This window comes from Melanerpes formicivorus, unplaced genomic scaffold, assembly GCF_026170545.1.
Source record: "Melanerpes formicivorus ecotype bairdi unplaced genomic scaffold, bMelFor1.0.p_v2 SCAF_3, whole genome shotgun sequence".
NCBI lineage: Eukaryota > Metazoa > Chordata > Aves > Piciformes > Picidae > Melanerpes > Melanerpes formicivorus.
This window is the reverse complement of record NW_027142355.1, coordinates 35199789-35225470: the sequence shown is the minus strand read 5'-3', so window position 1 is coordinate 35225470 and position 25682 is coordinate 35199789. Positions and strand designations below refer to the sequence as shown.

General features: G+C 43.9%; 1 protein-coding gene across 1 annotated transcript in view; it reads left to right on the top strand.

The window, feature by feature from the left end:
* Positions 1–25682, top strand: part of SLC38A1 (solute carrier family 38 member 1) — a 48848-nt gene that overhangs the window by 12365 nt on the left and 10801 nt on the right. The window contains exons 3-12 of the mRNA XM_068170344.1: positions 6546–6621; positions 7404–7519; positions 12951–13024; positions 15507–15599; positions 16396–16477; positions 17663–17745; positions 19272–19330; positions 19463–19588; positions 21711–21790; positions 22999–23099. Of these exons, the coding sequence (XP_068026445.1) occupies positions 6546–6621; positions 7404–7519; positions 12951–13024; positions 15507–15599; positions 16396–16477; positions 17663–17745; positions 19272–19330; positions 19463–19588; positions 21711–21790; positions 22999–23099 (890 nt within the window). The remainder of the gene's footprint in view (positions 1–6545; positions 6622–7403; positions 7520–12950; positions 13025–15506; positions 15600–16395; positions 16478–17662; positions 17746–19271; positions 19331–19462; positions 19589–21710; positions 21791–22998; positions 23100–25682) is intronic.

Below are 25682 nucleotides of genomic sequence, written 5' to 3'. Positions count from 1 at the left end.
ATTCACGTTTCCCTCCATTGTTAGCTTGGAGTGGCCACGGCATCCCAGCGCAGCAGCGCGCTGCCACTGGCGCAGGCCTGTTGATGTTCCTTAGGGCTGAGGCTGTGGCGAGCCACCCACGGTTGCTGCCCTGTGCAAGCACCTCAGTGCTGGCACAGGTGATTAGCAGGTGGGCAGACCCTCCTCTGTGCCAAATGCATCCTGAAAGGTTGTGGTCATTCCCTTTCCATGGCTTTTGGCAAGCACCCTGTCCCCATGGCATTAGAGGTTAATGGGCATATGGAAGAACGCATTTTGTACTGCCTGGCACATGGTGAGAGGCCTTGTGAAACTCCAAAGTCCAGCAAAATTAGTGGGACTTTTTCTGTTGATTTCACTTGAGCTTTAGATTAGATCTGTAATTTTCAACTAACATTTTTGTTGTTGTTGTTTAAATCTGTTTGATTTTGCACTTCGTCTTTCACGTTAAACTAATCCTTTTTTTTTTGCCAGTTCATAATTTTTCAAGCTCAATGTAGAGTGTAGGTTTTAAGGGTCTTTTGAAGAACATACAACAAGGAGAAGCTGATTTGAGGTCTAGCTGTAAATTCCAAATATTTCTGGATCTTGGAAAGTAATTTCCTAGTTTGGTTTGAATTTTCAGCTTTTTCTGGGCCTAAACATGCATTTCTATATGTAGATGGGGATTTTGTTTGAAAGGGTCTGTACTGGAGGGGCTTTTCTTTGTATGCACATGTTAAATCTCTTTTGAGAACTTTGATAAAGATACTTGCATCAAATCCAGACATGGTTTTGGTGTCTTTTAACCATGTATCCTGGCTATAAAACTTAGCTGTCTCTGCACATAACTGTAAACCCATATCTAGATGACTTATTCCTCATCTGTAACTTTGATGCTGCTCTGGGGAAGCTGCTGGATGAATGTCTGTCTTGGTATACAGCTACTAGTAAATTAGCAGTAGCCCTTGTTCAGTTAACAGAGTTGTAAGCAGATACACCCAGATCTGGTCCAGGCTTAATAGCGTTAAGTCAGATCAGGCTTTCTTCTGTATTTCTTGTTCCTGCCTGGAAGTCCTTTCCTATTCTCAAATCAATGCTTGGTTTAAGAAGCTACCTAAGGATAAAATTCTATCATCTGGGCAAAACTAGCTTTCCTTAAGAAATATTTTAAGGCATTGTCAAATATCACTTTAGTTATGTTTAAACATATCTGAGATGGCTAAATTGTTTTTGGCTAACGTTGCTTAGCCGGAGGCATTGCCTTAATCAAACATTTTTCATTTAAGCCTTTCAATAATTAAAATTGGAAACTATGGTTAATGATGGTCCTTTTAAAACCACTTTAACAGTCAGACCAAGTTTCTGCTTTGCTCTAAATCAAACCAGGAAAAGAATTAGATGAAGAAATTCTTTCCAAGCCAACCATGAGGCTTCATGCCACAAGGATGAGCTGATTATTTTTGACCCAGGATATTAATGTATCTGAAAAGTTCTGAATAAGCTGTTCATACTCATCTGTGTTGTAGGAAACATGACAGAAAAGCAAAAAAGCCAGAACAACAGGTTATGTTTTTGGATGCTGAATAAACCTTTTGAAGTGAAGAAAACAAACAGCACAAATGGATTTTGTGCTTGTCAGGGAGTCACAAGGTTTTGGTAGCACAGACGGTCCCACTGAGCATTTCCACAGCACCTGTCACAGTAGCCTCTAGTCCTTGGGAGGGCTGCAAGGAGATGGAGTAAACAGTTCTTTCATTTAATCCACGTCATATTTAGGTCAAATACACAACATTCTGTGACAATGAATAGCTCATTTCCTAAGCACACATCTTAAGCAGAGCAGATGCATGTCACAGTTTAACTAGAAATTCCAGTATTCCAACATATGTTCCCTTTTATATGCTACAGGGGAAAAGGAAACCCCTCAAATTAAAAAGCAAAACAAACAAACAAACAAAAACCCAACAACTAAAATGATAAAAAATGAAATCTTGGGAAATTTTGTTTCTATTGAGTTCATTGGATTACCTACCCCCTACTTTTTTAACACTTAGTTGTTTATTTATGTTCTGTAACGCATCTCATTTATGGGAAACTTAGGCTGTTGTGCAGTACATCAGTACTACCTGCCAAATGTGGTCCCAAGGCAACTGTCTTGTCTGGACTTGCCCACAGTAGCAAATGCAGCACAGCCTCTGGATCAAGCAGACCCCCACAGCCCTCATCGCTACTGAGCATTCTGAGCAGGTTGTCCTGGGGCTGGCAGGCAGTAGCTGGGAAGCACCCTGTAAAAGAAGCTATGCACAATACTACGTACCTTGTGATTTGGGAGCCTGGTAATCACATGCTCATGTCTGACTTTGCCCTCCCATACACATCACAGTATCGCTAAGGTTGGAAGAGACCTCGAGGATCATCGAGTCCAACCTGTCACCTCAGACCTCATGACTAGACCATGGCACCAAGTGCCATGTCCAGTCTCCTCTTGAACACCTCCAGGGATGGTGACTCCACCATCTCTCTGGGCAGCACATTTCAATGATGAACGACTCTCTTGGTGAAGAACTTTCTCCTCACCTCGAGCCCAAACTTCCCCTGGCACAGCTTGAGACTGTGTCCCCTTGTTCTGGTGCTGGTTGCCTGGGAGAAGAGACCAACCCCTTCCTGGCTACAACCACCTTTCAGGTAGTTGTAGAGGGCAATGAGGTCACCCCTGAGCCTCCTCTTCTCCAGGCTAAACAATCCCAGCTCCCTCAGCCTCTCCTCATAGGGCTTGTGTTCAAGGCCTCTCCCCAGCCTTGTTGCCCTTCTCTGGACACGTTCAAGTGTCTCAATGTCCTTCACAGCATGAACGGTGAAAAATGTGCAGTGTGACAAGGTAAACCTGGGGTGGATGGGGAGCACAACTTGTAATAAAAAACCGAGAGGCTGGGCAATAAGCCCAGCCCATTTTAATGTAGGACTAACTCAAAAGAAAGGACTTTGCATCAATTTATCAAATCAGACTGGTTTTCTTAAAGTCCCTGCCAGAAGGAAATAATGTGTTTCTTGGCCACAGAAGGTACCAGTTCTCCAAAAGCTGTTTGTTCTGACCGAAGTATTCAAATGGAAAGTTCCATGGTCACACTGTATTCAAGCAATATTGCTCAAGAGTTGTCTTTATCGTGTGTTAGTTCTTTAACTCTATTTTTTTGTCAACAATTATGGCAATAATAACAGTATCTGCAAATTTGTTAGCCTTGTAAAATTGTTTAGCGGGGTGGGGCGGGGAGGGGGAACTGGCTGCAAAAGGATGAAAAGTAGAGGGTGCAGACCAGTTACTTCTCTCACAACTCTGACAAAATCTGAAATGACACATGATCTCCGTAAATGACAGAAAAAGGCAAAGCCCACAGATGTTCCCAGCAGCACTTACAAATGCAAAAGAGACAAAACTCTTCTCTGTGCTCCTGCCTGTACAAATTGCCTGCGGGGTGTTTCGAGAAAGAGATGGAATGTCCTTTTCAAACTGTTCACACTCTGCTGCCTGTGTTCAAGAGATGGGCTTTAGACAGACACACCAAAAAAAAAAAACCACAAAAGAAAGATTCACACAGTCTGAATCAGGTTGAGATTTTATTCCATAGGGATGAAATTGTGGGAAGAGGGTGTTCACCTAGATGGTGAACTTCAGAGAGTTTCTTTTGGATCGGTCTGTCTTAGAAGCAATTGATTTTTACTTCTTAAAAGAGTGGGGGAGATTCAGCTATCTGTTCCAGCTGCATTAGGATTGGTAAACCTGGCATGGTGTGGCAGCAAATTAGTTACTGAAGTTTTAAATATATGGGAGTTTTAAATATATGGGAGAAGCCTATAGCATGTTTTTGCTGATACCAAGAAAGTCAAAGCGGGCCAACAGGTGGGTCAAAATAGCAACAAAACCAGCAGTGGTTAGGCCACACCTCGAGTACTGTGTCCAGTTCTGGGCCCCTCAGTTTAGGAAGGATGTTGACTTGCTGGAACAAGTCCAGAGAAGGGCAACGAAGTTAGTGAGGGGCTTGGAACACAAGCCCTATGAGGAGAGACTGAGGGAGCTGGGGCTGCTTAGCCTGGAGAGGAGGAGACGCAGGGGTGACCTTAGTGCTCTCTACAACTACCTGAAGGGAGGTTGTAGACAGGCAGAGGTTGGTCTCTTCTCCCAGGCAGCCAGCACCAGAACAAGAGGACACAGTCTCAGGCTGCGCCAGGGGAAGTTCAGGCTGGCGGTCAGGAGGAAGTTTTACACAGAGAGAGTGATTGCCCATTGGAATGGGCTGCCCGGGGAGGTGGTGGAGTCGCCATCACTGGAGGTGTTCAGGAGGAGACTTGACAGGGTGCTTGGTTGCATGGGTTAGTTGATTGGGTGGTGTTGGATGATAGGTTGGACGTGATGATCTTGAAGGTCTCTTCCAACCTGGTTTATTCTATTCTATTCTATTCTATTCTATAAAAGTCCTACATACATTTTGCCAGCTATGTCCAGATTTAAGGGATAAACTCAAAAGGTGTATGTAGTACCTAAAATGTTGAAAGCTCTGGGCCCAGTGTGCCATCTGTGGGAGCCAAGTCGGCAGCATTGCAACTGCATAGTTTGGCATACGCTTAGAAGCTGGGCTAGCACCTATCGCTAGTAATTAGGCCACACTTGGGGTAGTAAAGAAGTTTGATGGAGCTCTGTTTTTGTGTTATATTAGCAGCCTGAATACTGCTGGATGTGCTCAAATGATGCATAGTCTTGAGTCACAATTTGAACTATGCATCCCTGGCCAGTAGATGTTCCCAGCTGTGGGAAAGGACAGCAGTGCTTTTCTCCGTTCAGCATGTTTGTCTGTTTTAATTTAAGAACAACTGCCTTAATTTACCTACAACAAAAAGAGTCTCTGACACCTGGTGACAGCCCCTGGTTAGATCTGTAACATGTACAATGGCTGATCCTGTGCAGCCTAAGAACCATCTGTGGATTAATGAGGATGCCAAGGACTTAATTGTGCATAAACCTTCAAAAGATGAAAAGCTGAAAGAATGTTTTATACAAACTAAAATGTTTGCTGAAGAGAAGATCTGGGAAAAAAAATAACAGCTCATCCAAATCAGAAGTGTTGTAAATCCCAAGGATACTGGCACAGCCACAGGAGACAAATCTTGTTCTGGTGACTACAAGTTCCTAAATGTGGATATGTCAAGGATACAGAAAAAGTAAAGAGTGCAGAGAGAGAAAAGCTGTTTATTCTATGTTTCCCTGTACAGAAGTGTCTAAAGTTTGCACTATGGTGAATTCAGTGTTCAGTTCTGAAAGACACTTAAATGAAAGTGCAGTAGCACAGAATGGTGCTCCAAAAGAACACATCACCAGATTCAGGATGGTCTGGATGCATGCAGCATCTCTTCCTCCTCTTAACTCTGGCCATATAGACCTTATTGTGGCAATTTAGGATTTCTCAGGGTGCCATGCCATAACCCAACACTGAGGGGACAGACAGACTCTTTAAGAGGTCCTTTGTAGAGTACAATTCATTATTTTTTTTCCCATATTGGGATATTGTAAATATAGCACCAAATTTGTTACTAGAATGGCCCAGGATTTCTACAAACAGAATCAACACAGTACAGTCTGTAAGTAGCATAATACAGAATTTATAACACAGCTTAACTCATGATTTCTAATTACTTGGACCCTCTGCAGATCAGGTCAAATCTTAACACATGTTTTTCTGTGTCAGTGTGGCAACCATAGTCTAGATTCAAAAAGCATATTAAAAATGTATGAATCACTCCCTCAGTCCTTGGAAGCAGCAGAGGACAGCGGAGGTGTCCCTGGTCACTGGAGGGTCCCACGTCTCACTGTCCAGCAGCAGCGCCAGTCTGAAATCCCCACATAGGACTTGTAACTGCTTGATTGTACAGAGTGTTCTGAGTGCTGTTACATGTCCCTCTTCTGTGAGGGGTCATCACCACTGCCTGATGGGCTGCGTGCCTGGGACCTTCGAGTCTGGCAAAGAAGCCAGAAGCCTTGAGGGCCGATAGAGAGGGGAAGAATAAAGATATTTGTGTTGTCTACTTGGTTCCCAGGACCTTCAGGACCTGATAATGAGGAGAAGAGAATAGATATGTGACCCACTCAGTTACAGGGAACAGCTTCTTGCCTTATAAAATGGTGTTAGTATATTAACCCCATGAGCAGAGGTTGGGGGAGGGTGGGTATTTGTCACATACTTGTCTGCAGGACACCTGGAGAAGTATCTCCCCTTCATGTCTGTGAAAATAAATCACTTCCCTGCCCACAAAATTGGTGCTGCTGCTTTCCTAAATCTTCTTTAAAAACATTCTGTATATATAGATTTATTTAGATGTCATGCTAATGTATGTTGGAGTGGAGCTTAATCTGACTCACTAAATAGTTACAAGTTTGACCTTCTTGCATATAGTTTTTCTATGTTGCCTACTTTGTAATCACATGCTGTTGACAGAATTGATGCTTTCACATTTTCTGAACACCTGCTGGAAATAAATCCTCTCACTTCTTTCAGTAAGTTTATTTCGGATCGGGAAAGCAGAAGAAGTCTCACAAACAGCCACCTGGAGAAGAAGAAATGCGATGAATATGTAAGGCTCAGTTGCTGTTCTTTTCCCTGCCATAATGAATTGCATGTTGTGTCTGTGATGGGCTTTTAGATAGTGTCTTCCAATGTGCTGGGCAGACACAATTGTAACTGAAATTCAGGTTCCACTAGGAACTGCCTGTGTTGAGCACTCAAAGGAAAAAAAACTAAACTTCTTCACCATGAGAGTGGTGAAGCCCTGGAATGGGTTGTCCAGGGAGGTGGTTGAGGCCCCATCCCTGGAGGTGTTTAAGCCCAGGCTGGATGAGGATCTGGCCAGTCTGATGTAGTGTGGGGTGTCCCTGCCCATGGCAGGGGGGTTGGAACTAGATGATCCTTGTGGTCCCTTCCAATCCTGACTGATACTATGATAAACTGAAAAAAACCCCACCCCAAGCATTTTGCTTGAGTTGAGGCAAGGGAATCCCTCTAGTCTGTGTTAGGCAGGAAATCCTGCTGGTTCCTGATGGTCTTACAATATAGACATCACGGGTGTAAGGTGTTTCACAGGCACAGTTAAAGACAGGGTTTTAAATTGTAAGTGTAATGTGAGTTGTGTATTGCCTACACCATTTATGTCAGTTGGCAAAATCTATAGCACCACAATCAAGAGTGTAGCTGTGACAGGGTTCAGTAATGCTTTTTCCTCTCTCAAACCAACTGAAATTATTTCCAGAACAGTAGTTACTTTTCTCTGCTATACTGCAGATGCTTAGTTTGAAGCATAGATGCATTTCTCTGCTCTATTCCGAATTGTTGCTAAACTGTCTGTGTTTACTTCTCCAGATCCCAGGAACTACTTCGCTGGGGATGTCTGTCTTCAACCTCAGCAATGCAATTATGGGCAGCGGGATTTTGGGTCTTGCTTTTGCCTTAGCCAACACAGGAATTCTCCTTTTTCTGTAAGTATTTGTATGGAGAGTGGCTGATCTCCATGCAGTTCCACTGTGTTTCAAGAACAAGTACACTGCCAGCAATCAGAGGCTTTTACAGTCCATGTGTAATGAACTACAGCATTCGAGCCTGAAAATGTTAGCTACAAGTTTTGGACATTTTTTTCCATCCTTTTGTTTTGGTTGGGTTTTTTTGCTGGGGGGGAGAGGGAACTGGGAAAGCCACTACTTGTAATCCTAATTAGGTCCATGTTATTTACTGCAGACCTGAGCCTAGCCAGGGATTTGTCTTATGGCACACATACATTGGAAATAGTGGCAGTAGTTGCAGTGGGATAGTTCTTGCTTGTGTCACAAGATCTCATCAAAGCATGGTGCAATAACTACTATTTTTTTTTAACCCAAGAGAAAGAATATTTGTATTTTTTAATATGTTACATATAATATTTTCATCTCACTCCCACAGCTTCTGCAGTTTCTTCTGTGACAGTCCTGGAGAGCCAACATAAATATAGCCAAGATTTTAGTATTAAAAGAGAGTTGAGGTAGAATACTTAACTCCAGAGGAAAAAAAAAAGGCATTTTGGAGAAGAGACTTTTATAGTTTAACAATGAAATGATGCCAGTGAATGAGTAAGACATAGTGCTGTTCTGTGTTATTCTGGATTGCAGCATGAGACGTTTCATTGTGAAAAGCAATTGTTAGGAAATCAGTTGGGAATTGTGTGCCAATTCCACTGATAAATGTTCATTGAGGAGAAAAATTACAATGATTTACAGTCTTTGAGGGCTGTTCAACACAGTCACTGAGTTTACAAGTTACTCTTAAGAGGTGTCATTTCTTGGATGTCAAATCTAAAAAGACAGGACTGTGTTTATTACTTAATTTTTTGGGACATTCATAATGTGAGCCCTGTATATTAGCAGAGTGGATGGTGAAATAGCCATCTGTTCTGGGGTTTCTATGCCAGGACAGCTACATCCATGCTGCTAGCTTACAATTTGCTGTGGTTAAGTAAAATCTAGAAATAATGAAAGGAGTTCCTCCATTTACATATAAGAATGCACAAATTCTCATAAGTGTGTTGTGACCAAACTAGGCTATAAAGTAGCTGGACTGTATTGTACATGTTTCTTATGAAAAGTGACTGAGTTTAGTTTATTTTTGCTGCTTTTTCCCCCAAGCACTCTAACCTGCATGTGATACTCCACCCCTGCTCTGACAAGCACACCTCTGAGGGCACAGACTGGTAGCTGCTAAAACTGCTGTAATCAGACAAAAAAATTACTTCCCTTTCTTCAGCCTTGTTACCTCTTCTGTGAGAGTCGCGTCTCAGCCAAGGAACGTCCTCAGTTTCTCCTTCGTGCTTTAGTTTTCTACAGTCTCATTCTCTTGCTCTCTGAGCAGTTTTTAATGCAAGTTAAGTGCAGTATGAAAATTTGCTCTAAATTATGTAAAAAGGAAGTGTCTTGTAAGCAGATCAGACCAGAGATGTGAACACCAGAGAAATTTCTAGTGAAGAGTGATGGTGACTGGGTTCGCTTTGGCCCAAGTAGTGAGTGTGTAGGTCTGTACCACTGTATGGCACAAAAAGCTGCCAAACCTGAATGTAGAGATTTTATACAATAAATAACAGCATCATTCTCTACAGAATCAACTCTGTGCATTTGAAAGTGGATAATTGTTTCTGTTGGGTTTACAATGCCTTTAGATCTGTTGGCCTGGAGATAGACCAGCCTGCTGAGGTCACAGGTAAGGAAGTTAGCAGGACCTAACTGACCATGCCAGCAGAGCTTTCTCCATTGAAGCCTGGTGATACAGGATCCTAATGTGGTGTCTGTAGTTACATTTAAAAGTTGGATGGCTTGAAATGTTCTTTTACCATGCAATAATTTCAGAGTTAAACCTAGTCCATCAGTCTTCTATCTTTTCTCACACTCAGACAATGCATTTTTCCCATAAATGTATAGTGTCACTGTCACAGAGAGATCTTAGAAACATTTTGCTTTACAAGTGACTGGAGTCCTAGAAATACTCCAATTGCTTTTTGAACATGAGAAAGCACTTAAATTCATTGCTCTTAAGTAGCACAGTTCTGGAAAGTTTCTAGGTTTCTTTATCCAGTGCTGGCATGCACCAACCCTGAAGAGCAGAAAGCAGAGGCAGGAAAATCAAAGAAGCATTTTCAGTGCCAGCAAAGCAGACCCGTCCTGATCCATACTCACAGCAAATGAATAGAATAGAATAGAATAGAATAGAATAGAATAGACCAGACCAGACCAGACCAGACCAGACCAGAAGAGACCTTCAAGATCATCGCGTCCAACCTATCATCCAACACCACCCAACCAATTAAACCACACAACCAAGCACCCTGTCAAGTCTCCTCCTGAACACCTCCAGTGATGGTGACTCCACCACCTCCCTGGGCAGTCCATTCCAATGGGCAATCACTCTCTCTGTGTAAAACTTCCTCCTGACCTCCAGCCTGAACCTCCCCTGGCACAGGCTTCCGCAGTGTGAAGTGTGCACTGCCATGCACACCTGGATCAGTTTGGATCCTATATTCTTGGCATAAGACTTGCAAAATAGCACGGCAGTGAGTGTGTCCTCTCACATCCTATTTGCATAACTTAGTGCCATAGCATAGTCTCACACTTTTTAGGCACAACAACTGAGTCCAAAGGAACTTAATCTCAGTATTGTTGATAACTGCAGCCTAGACCAAAGAAGAACACCCTTTCATGTATGCAAAATGGGAGAAAGCCTTACTGCAGAAAGATGTTACAAAAGGCTTGGAAAGTTAGAGATAGGACAGGCCACCTTGGGATGGCAGGAGCACTTATTGTTGCCTGTGGTTTCGTCTTGGAGAGCCAGGACCAGAGTGCTGGATCACGTTGCAGAAAAACAGGCTGGCCACATGCAAGGTGCCTTCAGCCCGCATTTATCTGGCACTGCATGTGATCTGAAAAACCCTGCTGAGGCACAGAGGCTTGATAGATGAGACTATAACTGAAGTTTCACACTCCTTTCTACAGCTGCTTCTGCTGGGGTTGTCTGGAAGCAGTCATGAAGCTGCAACCTAACTCCTCCAGAGGTTTAGGGCAATCTGACAGTCTGACTCTCCAGGAGGCTTTATTGTTGCAAACCCCATGTTCTGCCGTACTCTTCTGCACCCAATGACTTAGGAGGGTTCAGAGCTGTTCTGCACAAGAGCCTCATGGGTTCCAAAGTTAGGGACATCACAGAGGGCTAGGGCCAATGCATGCTTCAGCTGACTGACTCATGTGGCAGCTGGGAGCAAACAGCAATGGCATTGCAGAAACAGTTTGTTCTTCCCAGCACTGTACCAGTCCCCTGCACTAAACTGTTTACTCTGGATTTGTGGGAGGAAGGTGACTTGTGTATCTTCTGGTTGCTTGCATAGTTGGCAGTACTTCTTTAAATGCAGGAAAAATAAAAATTAGGGGAGTGCTCTTGCAAGTGCAGAGCAAGCTCCCCTGCTTCTGTTTTGAATTTGTGCAGAGTGAGCGGCACACAGTTTTTTCATTCCTTTCCAAGGGGTGGTTCTGGCATGAGTATCCCTGTCCATACCACAGTCCTAACACAAACAAGTTTTTCATATAGTGCTAATGAAAATGCCAAGTGTTTCTGTAAGAACCCTATGGGGAGCTAAGGACAACAGATCAGATAAATACCTGGCTGCTTGGGAGTGTTATTTTTACTGCTGCAAAGGCTCCATGAGCTCAGAGCCTGAAAAACAGGAGTTTTTAATATTAAAATAGTCTTGATGCTGGCATGTGGAGCTGGAGCCATTTGGGGCTGGGAGTGAGTCAGCCCAGCAGCCAAGCACTGGGGGTTGTGAGCACCATGCCTGCAGGCAGACAGGCGTGTAACAGCTCTGTAGGGAATATGGGCAGGAGCAGGGCTTAGCAAATCTGTGAAAAACGGAGCAGAGTGACCTCAGCCAGTGCAATGTCCCTTGCCGTCTCCTCCGTGAGGAGAAACACCCTTTGGGCTGTACAGAGTGTGTTGTTATTGTCAACCATCACTCTTTGTTAGCAAAAGAGCAGTTCCTGCTAGAACCTCTTTATGTTTCTCTCTGCTCCTCTGGTCCCAAGAAACTTGTGGTTTATTATTTGGCGCTGAAGCATTGCTAGTCTAAAACAATTAAAAAGTCAGAGGAGGTGGCTTCTCATCCTGTTCTTTATAAACATTCTTATGAAAAAGATGTATTGCTGTCTGTCTATGACAGCAGCTTGTTTTAAATTTTGGGCTTGTTTTTCTTGGTGTCCTGAGGGTAGTTGTCATAATAAAAAAGAGGAATTGCCAACAGATTATCTGAATGTTCGTCACACACATCATGAAAACATCATCAGGTCTTTGTGTGTCAGACCGTTGGAAAGGAAGGCACACATGGTGCTTGGCTTAAAGACACAGAGCAATAAGCAAATGTGGTTTTATGCACTTAGCCCCCAGCACTGACTAATGATCTTTTGTGCCAGCAAGTTCTCTACATAAGCGGTTTGGTCATTACTTCCTGCAGTTCTGTGTGAGGTCAAATTATGGATCACAGCAGACCAGAGTGACAGTGAGGGAATATCAGTCCCCACCTAGACAAAGTACAGGCCTTTGGTTTTTGCCTTTAACCAGCTAGCCTTAATTTCTCTCTTCTACACTCCTCTTGGAGACTGAGAGGCATTTAAAACAACATTTTGGCACCTTTTTGGTAGCATATGAAACATGTCCTGGGAAAACGTGTTTCCATTTGTTATGGAAGTCCTTAATTAGAGGATTTCCCTTTGAAATTTTTACTCTGCTTCCAGAAAATGGAATAAAGCTGGAGGTGGGGAGATTCAGGCTGGATGTGAGGAGGAGGTTCTTCACCATGAGAGTGGTGAAGCCCTGGAATGGGTTGTCCAGGGAGGTGGTTGAGGCCCCATCCCTGGAGGTGTTTAAGCCCAGGCTGGATGAGGCTCTGGCCAGCCTGATCTAGTGTGGGATGTCCCTGCCCATGGCAGGGGGGTTGGAACTAGATGATCCTTGTGGTCCCTTCCAACCCTGTCTGATACTATGAGACTATGATAAAAAAAATCTTTAGAGTGTATGGTGAGGAACATACTTGGCTCATCCCTGCTCTGATTAAATCTTGATTCTTACCTGCTAAGATATCTTTATTCCTTCTTCTTTCAGTATGTGGAAGTGTAGCACGCTAACAAGCTATGTTCTGCAGCTCTGATAAGCTTTACTTGGTTGAATCCCTCACATGCAGGGCTTTCTACCTGCACAGTGCTGGAGTGGACCTGCAAACAGCAAGTGAATCACATGTACATTTTGCATTGTCAAAGAAGTATACCTCAGAGTCAACAGGAATATGCTGTGAAATATGGAATGTTAGAGCTCAGCTCACAGTAAGCTTTGCTTTCCGTTCTTTTGCAGGCTGCTTTTGGTTTCGGTGACACTGCTGTCTATTTATTCAATATATCTCCTGTTGGTGTGTGCAAAGGAAACAGGTAATGGAAGATGTTGTTACACCATTTCAGTAGAACAATAAAGAAAAGAGGTGAACAGTTCTCAAATAAGGCCAAGTGCTTCATGTAAGATGGAGTGGGTATCACTTTGCAGGCACAATAGAAAAGCCTGAAACATTTTGGGCCAGAAGCCCAGATTTAGCAAGACTTTATGACATGGCAACAGAGAACAGCATTTGACTATCACTATAAAGAGAAAAACTTAGAACAAAGAGTGGATTTTGCTACTGTGAGATGTTTTCAGTGAGCTAGAAGGAACAGCTCATGTTGTTTCTTTGCATTAGAAAGCCACTTGCAAGATGAAATACAATGAATCTTTGCCTATGATGAAGCTTACCTGGAAATGCATTTTGTCCTTAAGGGTTAATGTAAAATCCCTGATCACCTTTATGGTGTAGTAGGAGGTTTCCTAAAACAAAACCAAAGGGAACAGTTGCTCCACAGAGAGAATTGTATCTGTAAGCAAAATACATTCTAAACACAGAGATTAGAAGTTACCTACAGTAAGTATTAAACTTCAGTGTGCTCTGGAGTCTAAGATGGTGATAGGACTAGGGGGAATGGAACAAAACTAGAAGTGGGGAGATTCAGATCGGATGTTAGGAAGCAGTTCTTCACCATGAGGGTGCTGAGACACTGGAACAGGCTGCCCAGGGAGGTGGTAGAAGCCCCATGCCTGGCGGTTTTTAAGGCCAGGCTGGATGTGGCTCTGGGCAACCTGATCTAGTGAGAGGTGTCCCTGCCCATTGCGGGGGGTTTGGAACTAGATAATCCTTGAGGTCCCTTCCCACCCTGACAATTCTGTGATTCTCTTTCATTGGGTAGTCATCTCTGAAGCCAGATTTTTAAAATTATCTGTGCAGAAGAACACTGTAATATTTTAATGTGTGATTTAGACACATGTGAGCTACTGTTACAGCATGTATAATGACAGCAACTGCCTACTTAAATTAACTACTTGTGCCTAGTTGTGGACACATTTGTGTCCTGTTAGTTCCCAGAATCTAAGCCCTGGTTTCTCTGCTGCTGGTACATTGAAGCTCAAACGTATTGTTTATACAACTTCAAAGCAGAAATGTCAGATGTAAAGGGAACAGAGAGAAAACCAAACAGTGGGATGCATTTTTTGAATCATTTGTACAGTGTAACACTTGCAACATTTCTCTTTCTGTTCCCGTGTATCTTGCCATCTTCACTGTGTCCAGTCTTTTTCTCAGCCTAAATCACAGTGTTGTGGGTTTAAGACTGGGATGTCTTAGCCACGGAGTTCAAAGTCCTGCAAAGGAACTGATAGCCCAGGAAGTGGACACCAGAAAGGTGTAATCTGTGTTATTTCATTCCCATCAGCCTGCATCTCCCTTCCCTATATAAACTGGCTGCATAGTCAATTTCTTCCTTTTTCCCCTCTCTATTCTCCCAGCCTGTTGAGCTGGTATCTCTTTGGTGTATCAGGGGAGTTGAGGCTTTTGGCTTTGAGTGGCCTGACCAATTTTTACTGCATCATTTGGGCCTGGGTAGGAAGGTATGGCAAGGGGTGAGGGGGAGCTTTGAGGCCTGGGACATTGAGGCCTGGGGAGGTGGGGGGAAGGTTTTGGAAGCTTAGTGAGGTTTTGGCTGAAGAGCTGGGCAAAGGCTGAATATGAAATGTGTGTATTTTGTATTGTTATATATAACTATGAATAGTACTTCCAGTTATTTCCAATTCTTTCCAATCCTCAGTGGAGAATTTTCTTTTACTCCTTTGGGGAGGGGTTAAAAGAGTTTCTGTCCACTCTAAAACCACAGCACACAGCCAAGGAAACAAACATTTCACAGAAACACAAACCAATTAATAGAGGAAGTCCTCAAGGCTGACAGATATTTTAAAAGAAGTTTTAGTTATAATTTTCACCTCTCCCTGCTTCTACCCAAACTACACCACACTGGGAATTCACAAGTTATGGCTTTGCCATTAGAAATTGTGAAACATCCTGTAAAACAGTGACTGCCCTTGTTTGGATCATTTAGTCAAAGCAAACAAAACTGCAGAATCACAGTACTGTGTCTGCTGTGGCCAGGCTGCCAGTGCTGAGTTGTGAATCCTGCTGTACCAAGGTTTGCCTGGGGAGGTGGCTTTTTACGTCACTCTCCCTGTGGGTGCAAACCTAATATGCCAGGATGGGGCTATCAGAACTGAACATGTCACTAAGGGTATAGACAGACTCATTAAAGGAGTGTTATAGCTTCATTAAGAGCTTCCATGTCAAAAGTGACTAGTAGCCAATGATAACATTTATAGACGTCAAGAAAACATTCCTACATAAGTTTCAGCCCTAGTGATTACAAGGGAGCTTTCTATTTGCCTGCAAAGGGTAGATACAGCTGCACAGATGGGTGGTTAGCTGAAAAGGAATCATAAGGCTTTCTACTCAGTAGCTTTCACTGGTGTATTTGTGAATGTTTTTCCTCATCTCTTTTCATCCAGGCTGCATGGTGTATGAAAAGCTGGGTGAGCAGGTCTTTGGTACCCCAGGGAAAATTATTATCTTTGGATCCACATCTCTCCAGAACATTGGAGGTAAAGAAGATTGAGGGGCACTGAAAAACAAAACCCATGAAAATCTTAATGTTGCGGCTACAACCAGTCAGGCTTCTCCTTCTCTCAGTGACATCTTGGGATTTCTATTACAATAAAGATATGGAAGTGCTAGAACATGTCCAAAGGAGTGCCATGAAGATGATCAGGGAGCTGGAGCACCTCTCCTATGGAGACAGACTGAGAGAGTTGGGACTGTTCAGTCTGGAGAGGAGAAAGCTCCAAGGAGACCTTATTGTGGCCTTCCAGTATCTGAAGAGGGCCTATAAGAAAACTGGGGAGGGACTTTTTAGGGTGTTAAGTGTTAGGACTAGGAGGAGTGAAGCAAAACTAGAAGTGGGTAGATTCAGATTGGATGTTAGGAAGTTCTCCACCATGATGGTGGTGAGACACTGGAACAGGTTGCCCAGACAGGTGGTAGAAGCCCCATCCCTGAGGGTTTTTTAAGGCCAGACTGGATGGTGCTCTGAGCAACCTGATCTAGTGTGAGGTTTCCCTGCCCATGGCAGGGGCATTGGAACTGGATGATTTTTGAGGTCCTTTCCAACTCTGACATTTCTATGACTCTGTGATTCTGTCTTCATGCTCCTTAGCATAGCTGTGGCTAGCACTTTACATGCATTCCTTTAAAAATTCAGTATTACTGAATGATCAGTACTTTACAGACAATTATAGTTCAGGGTCTTTTATCATCAGGTGCTGTTATGGGAGAAGGTTCAGGATGCTTCTCTGTACTTGTTCCACAAGATATCTTACTGATTTTTTTTTCTTCCTCCAGCAATGTTGAGTTATCTCTTCATAGTCAAAAATGAGCTGCCTTCTGCCATAAAGTTTCTAATGGGAAAAGAAGAAAATTTCTGGTAAGCTGAATTCATTTTGGTCATTAGATTCTAGAATTTAACGTTATGCAGATAAGTTTAAGTGTATGTTTGTAAAAGCTCTTAAGCACTGGATACTTTTTGGGGTCATCAAAGTAGAATTTCATAGGAATATCTCAGCAGATTGATAAAAACCAAAACAGCTTTAGGAAGCAAAAGAGGAGGGATAGGAAATGAAAGGTTAAATAGTAAGTAGTCACTCTCTTCATATACAGATCTTTAAAGAATTGTGATTTATGCAAAGCTTTTTTCCTGTGATCCAATCTTCTACAGTGTTAGGCAGCACTTGAGGATATTTGGAACACTGCAAGTTCAAGGAGTTACATATTTCCCTGAATTCTTAGCATGTTACAGGGTGTTGCCCCTGAAATGCTGTCTGTAGTGTGAGGTTCTTCGGTTCCAGTATATGACAATAGCAGAATGTTATATTTGGATTTCTGCCACTATCACTCCTTGTCATTTAACCAGCTTCTTTAGTAGAGGGGCAGTATTTGTAGTTGAAAATATCCTTTACACTGAGTTATATGGTGTGCCATACTTCATGAGAAGAAGGTAGAGATCCCATTCCTCTGACTTCTATGCTAAATTGGACCCCGCACTGGAAATAGGTCATTCAGAACATCACTAACTATACTTCTCCCCTTTCTTGCTTTCCAGCACAATTCAAAACACTTTGCTAGAAAGAGACACACCCTCAGGCTGGCTATTGCATGCCAGCCTGCAGGAGCCTGGTTTGCTGGTCCAGACATGTGCTGATGTGGTTTAGCAAAGAGATCCTGGTGGCCTTCCCTGCCCCACTGTGCTCCGTGTGTGGGCCTTTGCATGATCTTTCTTTGTGCTGGAGGAGCAGCTAATATCAGGTTACAGAGAGTGATATTGTTCTTCCTCTCAGTCCCACTCACTGATCTCAGCAGTAGTGTGATATTTCGTCTAGTGGCTATGAAAATCTGTGTCTGAGTCAGAGCAGTGCAATGTTTTGAAGGATGGATACTTAGAGAGTCCACAACATACAGATGTAGCTCTCATCTCTCCTTTTGTTGGAGCTTGTAGGATAAGGAGAGCAAAGATAGTTCTGTAACTGCATCAATAAAAGGATGTCTGAGTGTGAGCAAAGTTAGAGAGGGTTTAAGGTGTGCTTATGGGTGCTTTTTTTGATCTTTTGTACAGGGAGTGGTACGTGGATGGACGGATTCTTGTTGTCACAGTGACATTTGGTATAATCCTCCCTTTATGCCTCCTTAAGAACTTAGGTAAGACACAAATGCTGTTGTGGGAATGAAATAAAGGAGATTGGACACTGAGAGCCACACTGGCAATTCAACTATATTTAAAAATAGACACAGTTTTTTCAAAGTTCTGTCATTGTAATCTAAACAGCCTCTCTGTTCCAGAAATAAGCTGTGTTTTCATCACCTTGGAGCAAGTAGGTTTAAACGGTCATACCAGTTGATCTCAGTATAAACTGGATTCATCCATTCAACTGTGGAAGTTGATTCTGAAAAGTTATACCTAAGAGGGTCTTTGTTTCTTAAGGCAAGGTGTATCCTGTAAAAATAAGTGCACAAACTGAGATTGCAACAAAATAAATTGGTTTTCTATCAGTATTGAAATTCTGGGTGGTAAGGTCAATTGGTGGTATTGGACTTTGAGGTAAGATGGGTGTAGAGGATGGCATTTTCAGACATGAGTCTACAAACATGCTGTTAGGTACAGCCGCCTAAACATGAGCCAGCAGTGTGCCCAGGGGGCCAAGAAGGCCAGTGGCATCCTGGCCTGCATTAGGAATAGTGTGGCCAGCAGGAGCAGGGAGGTCATTGTGCCCCTGTACTCTGCATTGGTTAGGCCACACCTTGAGTACTGTGTCCAGTTCTGGGCCCCTCAGTTTAAGAAGGACATCGAGACACTTGAACGTGTCCAGAGAAGGGCAACAAGGCTGGGGAGAGGCCTTGAGCACAGCCCCGTGAGGAGAGGCTGAGGGAGCTGGGATTGTTTAGCCTGGAGAAGAGGAGGCTCAGGGGTGACCTCATTGCCCTCTACAACTACCTGAAAGGTGGTTGTGGCCAGGAAGGGGTTGGTCTCTTCTCCCAGGCAACCAGTACCAGAACAAGGGGACACAGTCTCAAGCTGCACCAGGGGAAGTTTGGGCTTGAGGTGAAGAGAAAGTTCTTCATTGAAAGTCATTATTCATTGGAATGTGCTGCCTGGGGAGGTGGTGGAGTCACCATCCCTGGAGGTGTTCAAGAGGAGATTGGACATGGCACTTGGTGCCATGGTCTAGTCATGAGGTCTGTGTTGATAGGTTGGACTCGCTGATCCTCGAGGTCTCTTCCAACCTTGGCTATACTGTGATGCTGTGATTATATATTTTTTTTTAAACCAGGTAACAATTTTGGTGCTGAAGTCCTGTTGGGAATCTTTTGAGAAAAAGAATAACACACTTAACTAACAGGGCTCATATCAGGCATCAGGGTCATGTTATATTGGCAGTTGCACATTTTCAGGTTCCTTCCAAGTAAAATTCTTTGAAAGTAAAAATTACTTAAACTGCTGTAAAGTTGACCCTCAGGAAGTCAAACCAGCCCCAGCAAAGCTTAGGTCTGTCAGAAAGCTGGAGGGCTTGCAACATGCCAGGCTCCCACACCTGCAGGACATGCTCGTGCCCTGTCCAGAAACTCAGGATACATATTAAATGTATGATACATTTAGACTTTTTTCATGAAGCAGCAAAAAGAAGTAAAAACCAAGACAGGAGTAATTTCCTTTCAATTCTTTTCAGGGTATCTTGGCTACACCAGTGGATTTTCATTAAGCTGCATGGTATTTTTCCTGGTTGTGGTAAGTTCAGCCTGCTTTCTTGGTTAGATGGCAGTCATTTAATGGGGTATTCACAATTTCTGTGATGTTTTAATTTTGATTTTCTTTTTATTATTATTTTTAGCAATGAGCTGTCTTCCACTCTTATTCTAGGTTATTTACAAGAAGTTTCAAATTTCCTGTGGTATACCAGAGCTAAATGCCACCTCATCTATCCTATCAAATAGCTCAGCACATGAACATATGTGTAAGCCAAAGTATGTTATCTTTAATTCCAAGGTATGTTTCTTTTTCTAATACTTATTTTTATTTCACATTATACATACACCTGCACTCTGTGTTCTTAATCCAGTCAGCACTGCACAGAGCCTGAATCTCCATGCTTCCACATGGTAGAATGCACAGTGTGTCTCCTTGCCCAGTCTTTTGGAGATGCTGTGTTGAATGCACCACCTCACGGTCTTGCTCTGCCCTGGTAGTAGATGTGCTGCAGCTGTGAGCCCAAGCTGCCACTGGATGACTAATGTATTCCTTGGGAGAGATTTCCTTTCCACCGCTTCTTCCTATCCATGCTGCAACTGTGCCTTTAGGCTTGTGGTTCAGCAGAGGCTGAGTAAGCCATTCCCACATCCAAAGTTCAGAAGTAATCCCTCTGTCATTCTGCACACAAACCACTTTGTGACAGGATATGTGTTTCTGTAGCCGTGTGGTAAACTGCATTGCGAAAAGGATACAGTTGAAAGCTGATCTGGCAAAGATCTGATTGCCTTTCAGCTGGATGCTTTTCTCCATCGCCACACAGCTGCAGGAAAAGTTGTGTCAAGAGGAAGCAAAAGGCAACTGCTTGCAGCTGTGCAGGAAGGGTGCTTCTGTTAGCTGTGCTGGGGAGTAGTGCTGATTAAACAGCACCTTACCCAGCAGGCTCCTCGGGGCATCACAGCTGCATTCGTAGGCAATATGCATGTGTAGCACATGCATGCAAAAAGTAATCTTTTGAAACAATCTTATAAATACCAGCATCAGCTGAAGAAGCCAATCCAAGCACTTCTCTTTAGTTGGGATTAGTATCAACTCAGATAGAGTGTGACAGACCAAGAATTAGTTAACTTGGTGTGCACTAGCAGCTTAGGTGTAGGTATATTTTAAACAGCGTTGAAGGGCAGTCTTCTCCTACAACAACTGTCAATATTGGCCTCAGTTGATGGGGGCACACTGGATGGATTGGTCCATCTGAATTAGGCACCCTAGATCTGAACTCTAGGGAGTTACCCTCAGAGTCAACAGTTTGGTATTTTAGCAGCTTTGGTGTGTGAAAGGGGAGAGAGTTTCACAGAATCAGAGGATAGCCAAGGTTGGCAGGAACCTCTGGAGGTCATCTGTTCCAACCCCTGTGCTCAGGACAGGCTGCCTAGAGATGGTTGTCAGCACTGTGTCCAGGCAACTTCTGAGTATCTCCACAGATGGAGATTCCACATTTGCATGCTCTGTGCTGTGGCATGCACACTGAATCTGTGGGGCCTGGGACATACTCCAGGACAGCTTCTGTGGGAAGGGGATGCCTGTGACTAGCACAAGCAGATCTCAGAGGGCAGAGGAGAGCTGCATGTAGGGGTGGACTCATTTTGTACTCCCAGGAGGACCTATTTTTTTGTGTGGTCTCTGCTCATATCGATTCCCTGGAGAGAATGGAGGTGCTTGGGCACTGAGATCATTTGTTAAGTTTGGCTGTATGGTGAGGACTGAAACACACTCAGGTTTTTGGTAAGGTCCCTCCCGGAGACCCCCTGCACTTCCTGGTGACGTAACGGTCTCTCTCTTTCCCCAAGGAAAAGCATGCTCCCTCCACAGCCCTCCTAGCCCTTTTTGTTGGCCTGGGAAATGAAGGGACTCAGTCTGGTACCTTGAAATATCCATTTATTTGTAAGTTCTGCATTCCTCTTCTCTTTTCTTACAGTCTGGATATGGGCTTCGTCTTCAGGACTTCAGCCTTAGCACCAGGGGTGCGCGCCCCTCTCCATGCCAAGGCAGGGTAGCGTAGCGGTGACTCACCATACGTCCCTTTTACGCGTGGCGGTGCGCTAGTTACCAAGGCAGTAGCTGGGCAGGGAAACCTATCCCAGGGAGCAAAACCAGCACCCAGCACTGCGCTCTGTGAACAGGCAGGATTGTGTTTGCACAACCAGCACCAAGACTTTGTCCTTCTGTTGAGAGAGCGCTGTTCTCCATGTTTCATTCAACACATGCTAATTTGACAGCTCTTCTGCCTTCTCTGAAGGCTCTCAACGTTAGGTTGAAGAGTCCAGAGTTCTGGGAGCTGAGGTAGTTGAACATGGATCATTTCTTCATACCACAGGGGAAAATTCTTCTCCTTAATATGTTTTCTGAAATTCTCTCCGAACAGACCGTGTATGCTTTGCCCACCATTGCTTTTGCATTTGTGTGCCACCCATCAGTCCTCCCGATTTACAGCGAGCTTAAAGAGTAAGCCTTTCTCTTGTTTTTCCCTTTTTGGTTTTTTTTTCCCACCCCAGTTCATTGTTTTGAATCACTTTACATGGAAAATGTTAATGCAGAGGTGCTCTGAGTCATTTGTGCCATTTGAAGGAGATGTGCTTTAATAACACCCAACAAGCCAATGAGCGTGGCTGTCGGCTAGGAAATCTGGCCTCCCAGGCGTGCTGCTGGGGCGGGGGTGAGGGAGCTTGAGGATGATGCAACACTTTGGGAGTTTTCTCTGGAAGTACACAGCAGCCTGAGGAGAGCCAAGTTGTGCCGATTGTTACTTGGCATAGGAGAGAGGTGTGTGTTTAGCTCATGGTGTTTGTTCCAGCGCAACTAAAAACCTTCTGCTGTACCGGGGTGGGGGAAGAATAAAAAGTACTTCAAGCCTCACCTCTATGAAAAGACATTTGCTGGTATGGCTGTGTCACTGATACCTATGGCTGGGCAGAGCTGTGGAGGCAGGCCTTATGGGGAGCTGGAGCCTGGGCCTGCCTGCAACGTTGCTGGTGGGAAGCTGCAGCGGAATCCTGAACTATGGGGGAAGCCCCAGGGGGAGAGGTCAGAGTCTCTCAGACCCATGGGTGCCCTTAGATCCTGGCCACTTGCCGGGTGCTTTGAGTTTCAAGTGATTCCCACAGGTTCCCAGGTGCCTATTTAGGGCAGCCCTGTGTGGATTTAAAAGTCTTAAGTTTAGGTGCTGGAGTGTGAATATTTCAGAATAAATACCCCAGAATGAAATGTTTACACTTGACCTACTTCTCAGGTCTAGTGTGGTCTGCATACATTCATTCTTTTCTATCCATGGGTACTCAAGTACTCAGCAAACATTCAGAATGTGGGGGGGGGTTTCACTGTATAGTTTTACTGTACTTATATTTTTACCTTTTAATTGAATTACTGAAGTGTTTAAGGGCTGTCCCTCTCCACTCAGTTTCACCCTTCACTGTTTAAGCAGGCATGGCCAGGGAGCAGAGCTATGGGGCAGACCCACCATTTCTTTCTCAAGCCCCCGATGTTTCACTTCCTTGTGCAGCTGTCGATGAATTCCTGTTTTAAATTAAGATGCATTCATGAGTCTCCCTAGAATTACTATATTTGTGCAAAAAAACTTAATACATTTTTTAAATAGCTGTTGAAAAATCTGACCCAATGATTTTATGTCTTTTATTTGTTTCTTCTTTCTCCAGCCGTTCACAGAAAAAAATGCAGTTGGTTTCTAATATCTCATTTTTTGCCATGTTTGTGATGTACTTTATGACTGCCATATTTGGCTATTTGACTTTCTATGGTAAGTATGCAGTTCTTTACTGATCACAGTAAAAAAAATAAGGTATACATGGGAAACTAATAGCATTACCCCAGCTGGAAGGGAAGGTCCCATCTGCTTCTATTCAGATACTTTTGCAAATAATTTTCCTTGAAGTTTTCACGTTGAAAGTACAAATCCAAATCCTGTCCTCCTTTTGCCCTGGGGATGAAAAGCACAAGTGAAAATATTATTTGCAAAAGGACATATTCAAATACAAGGGCGAGATTTGTTTAATAGAATTGAGGGTTAGCTGGGTCCCACTAAAATGTTTGTTTCAAGGTCCTCACCCGAATGTTGTGTACGTTGGTAACACCTGAAGCGTGCATATCTGTATAAAATGAGACAGATCTGAGAGTAGGTCCTAGGAGGTGAGGATAAAATCAGCCATTCAAGGTGAGGTTAGGCAGGGCTCTGGGCAACCTGGTCTAGTTGAGGATGTCCCTGCTGACTGCAGGGGGAGTTGGACTTAGATGACCTTCAGAGGTCCTTTCCAACCCAGACCATTCCATGATTCTATGATCACAGCATTTCCATTTTCTTCTCGACACACTCATCACAGACATGATGGACCAAATGTCTTCCCTCTGTCCCTAGAGCTGGCCCCTTCAGGTCCTGGTTACATAAACCGGCAGTGAAGGTGGGGAAGTTTCCAGTGTTGTCCCAGCCCAGCTGCCAAAGGATGGTTATTTCAGTATTTGAGACTTGCACCCTCTTTTCACACATATCAATTCACTGAGAGGAAAAAACCCCACAAATCACGTTGTATCACAAAAGGGTAGCATGTATTCCCTAAAGGTAATCATTAAGTAGGGTAAAATAGGAGTGTTGCTCAGGAAGCTACTCCCATGTTCCAGTATAATGGGAATGTTGGAAAGTAGTGTCTTTTTCCATGGACCTTTAAGGGGTTACAAGACAGATGACAAGATGATGCTTGCCTTTTACGACCACACCTCACAGTCGCCCAAAGGTCATTAGTCTTCTCCACCCGATTCCAAGTGACCTTTTTATTACAATCTCCTCATTGTAAGCCATGTAAGCAAGCAAAACAAAATAAGTAAATAAGAAATGTGACTCTTTTTTTTAAGGTGTACCTATCTGATATGTGTTTTCTCAGGCTCTCATTTGGATTATGAGGCCTTGAGTCTGCATGTATTGATGTAACTTGGGGTCATCTGTTCTGATTTTCCCAATCAAACCACAATGTGCTGTAAGTGGCAGCAGCTACAGCCATTCTCATCCAACTGCTCCTGTCTAACACGTTTTCATAGAAATGCATCAAATTAGCAGCCCCAGGGAGCAAGTGGGTGTAAATCAGCATGGACCCCTTCGCTTTGGCAGGGAGCAGATTCTGATGTGATTGCCCCAGGGATCTGAGGAGGCAGATCCGTGGCGCTCCTCTCTGGACGAGGGTCTGGAGTCCATGGAGGAGGTAGGGGCTGCAATCTTCTGGCCCTCCTGAGGGGGAATGGCGGAGGAATCCCTGGGGTGTCTCACGTGCCTCTCTCTCCCCACATCAGGCGTCCCTGCTCCCCAGCACCGAGAGCCTGCAGGTGGAAGCTGTGTGGCTCTGCAGGGGCTTCTGCAAGGGTCAGTACCATGACAGGCAGAAAAAAGACATTGAGGGAATATAAAATTCTTCCACTTTGATCCTTCTTCCCCTTGAGATTGACAAGACCTTACCTGTCATATATGCGCTTACAGTTTTCTAACCCTCTTCTCTACCCTTACCTGGGTAAGAACAGCATTTTTATTGTGGCCTTTTCTTCTTTACACCAATAGTACTTGTCTGTTTGCTGTGTTCTCGAAAGTGTTGCAGTGATGACTATATTTACATTGCAGAATTACAGAAAAGAGGTGTTTTTCTTCCCCTAAAAGGTCACACTGTGGTTGGGCTCTGTGGTGTATCTAGCTGAAAGGAAAACAGACCTTCAACTGTAAGCCTTGCCCTTCACTTCCTACCTGGCTGCAGTCCGTGAGCGGTACAGAAGTTGCAGTCTGTGCTTGCAGGAGCAGAGTAAGCTCTGTGTTGCAGAAGCTGTGCATGTGCCCGGCTTGAAAACCCCACTCCTAATCTGCAGGGAGGTGGGAGAGCATTTTCTTTCTCCTAGTGGGGATTCAAGCACTGTCTAGGTGGTGTTGACCTATGGCCTCTCCCCAGAAGGGTGTCCTGGGTGGAGTGCAGGCGTTTAGCCGCGAGACAGATCCCTGTGCCCCCAGGAATACCTGAGATTTTACCAAGTGCCAAAGGTTTTAAATGAGACCTGGCTGCCAAGCTCCCTTTAAGGACTTTGGTTTAATAGCTATTATGTTCTACCACCAGCTTTCTAAGATTAGCAGGCAGAAACAAAACATGAGCCTAAAAAGGGGCAGTGAGTATGTTTCCTGGCACGCTTAACAGCTGCCCCCTTAGGTTATTGTTTTTAGAAGTTACAAAAGCGAAGATCCCTCAGCAACTTGGTTTTCCTGTTGGTTAGCAGACGCAGACCGGCTCTGCACTGTTTATCACAGCTTCAAGGAAACGTTTTTGCAGGAGGTCGTATTAAAATACAGCCAGTACCTCCC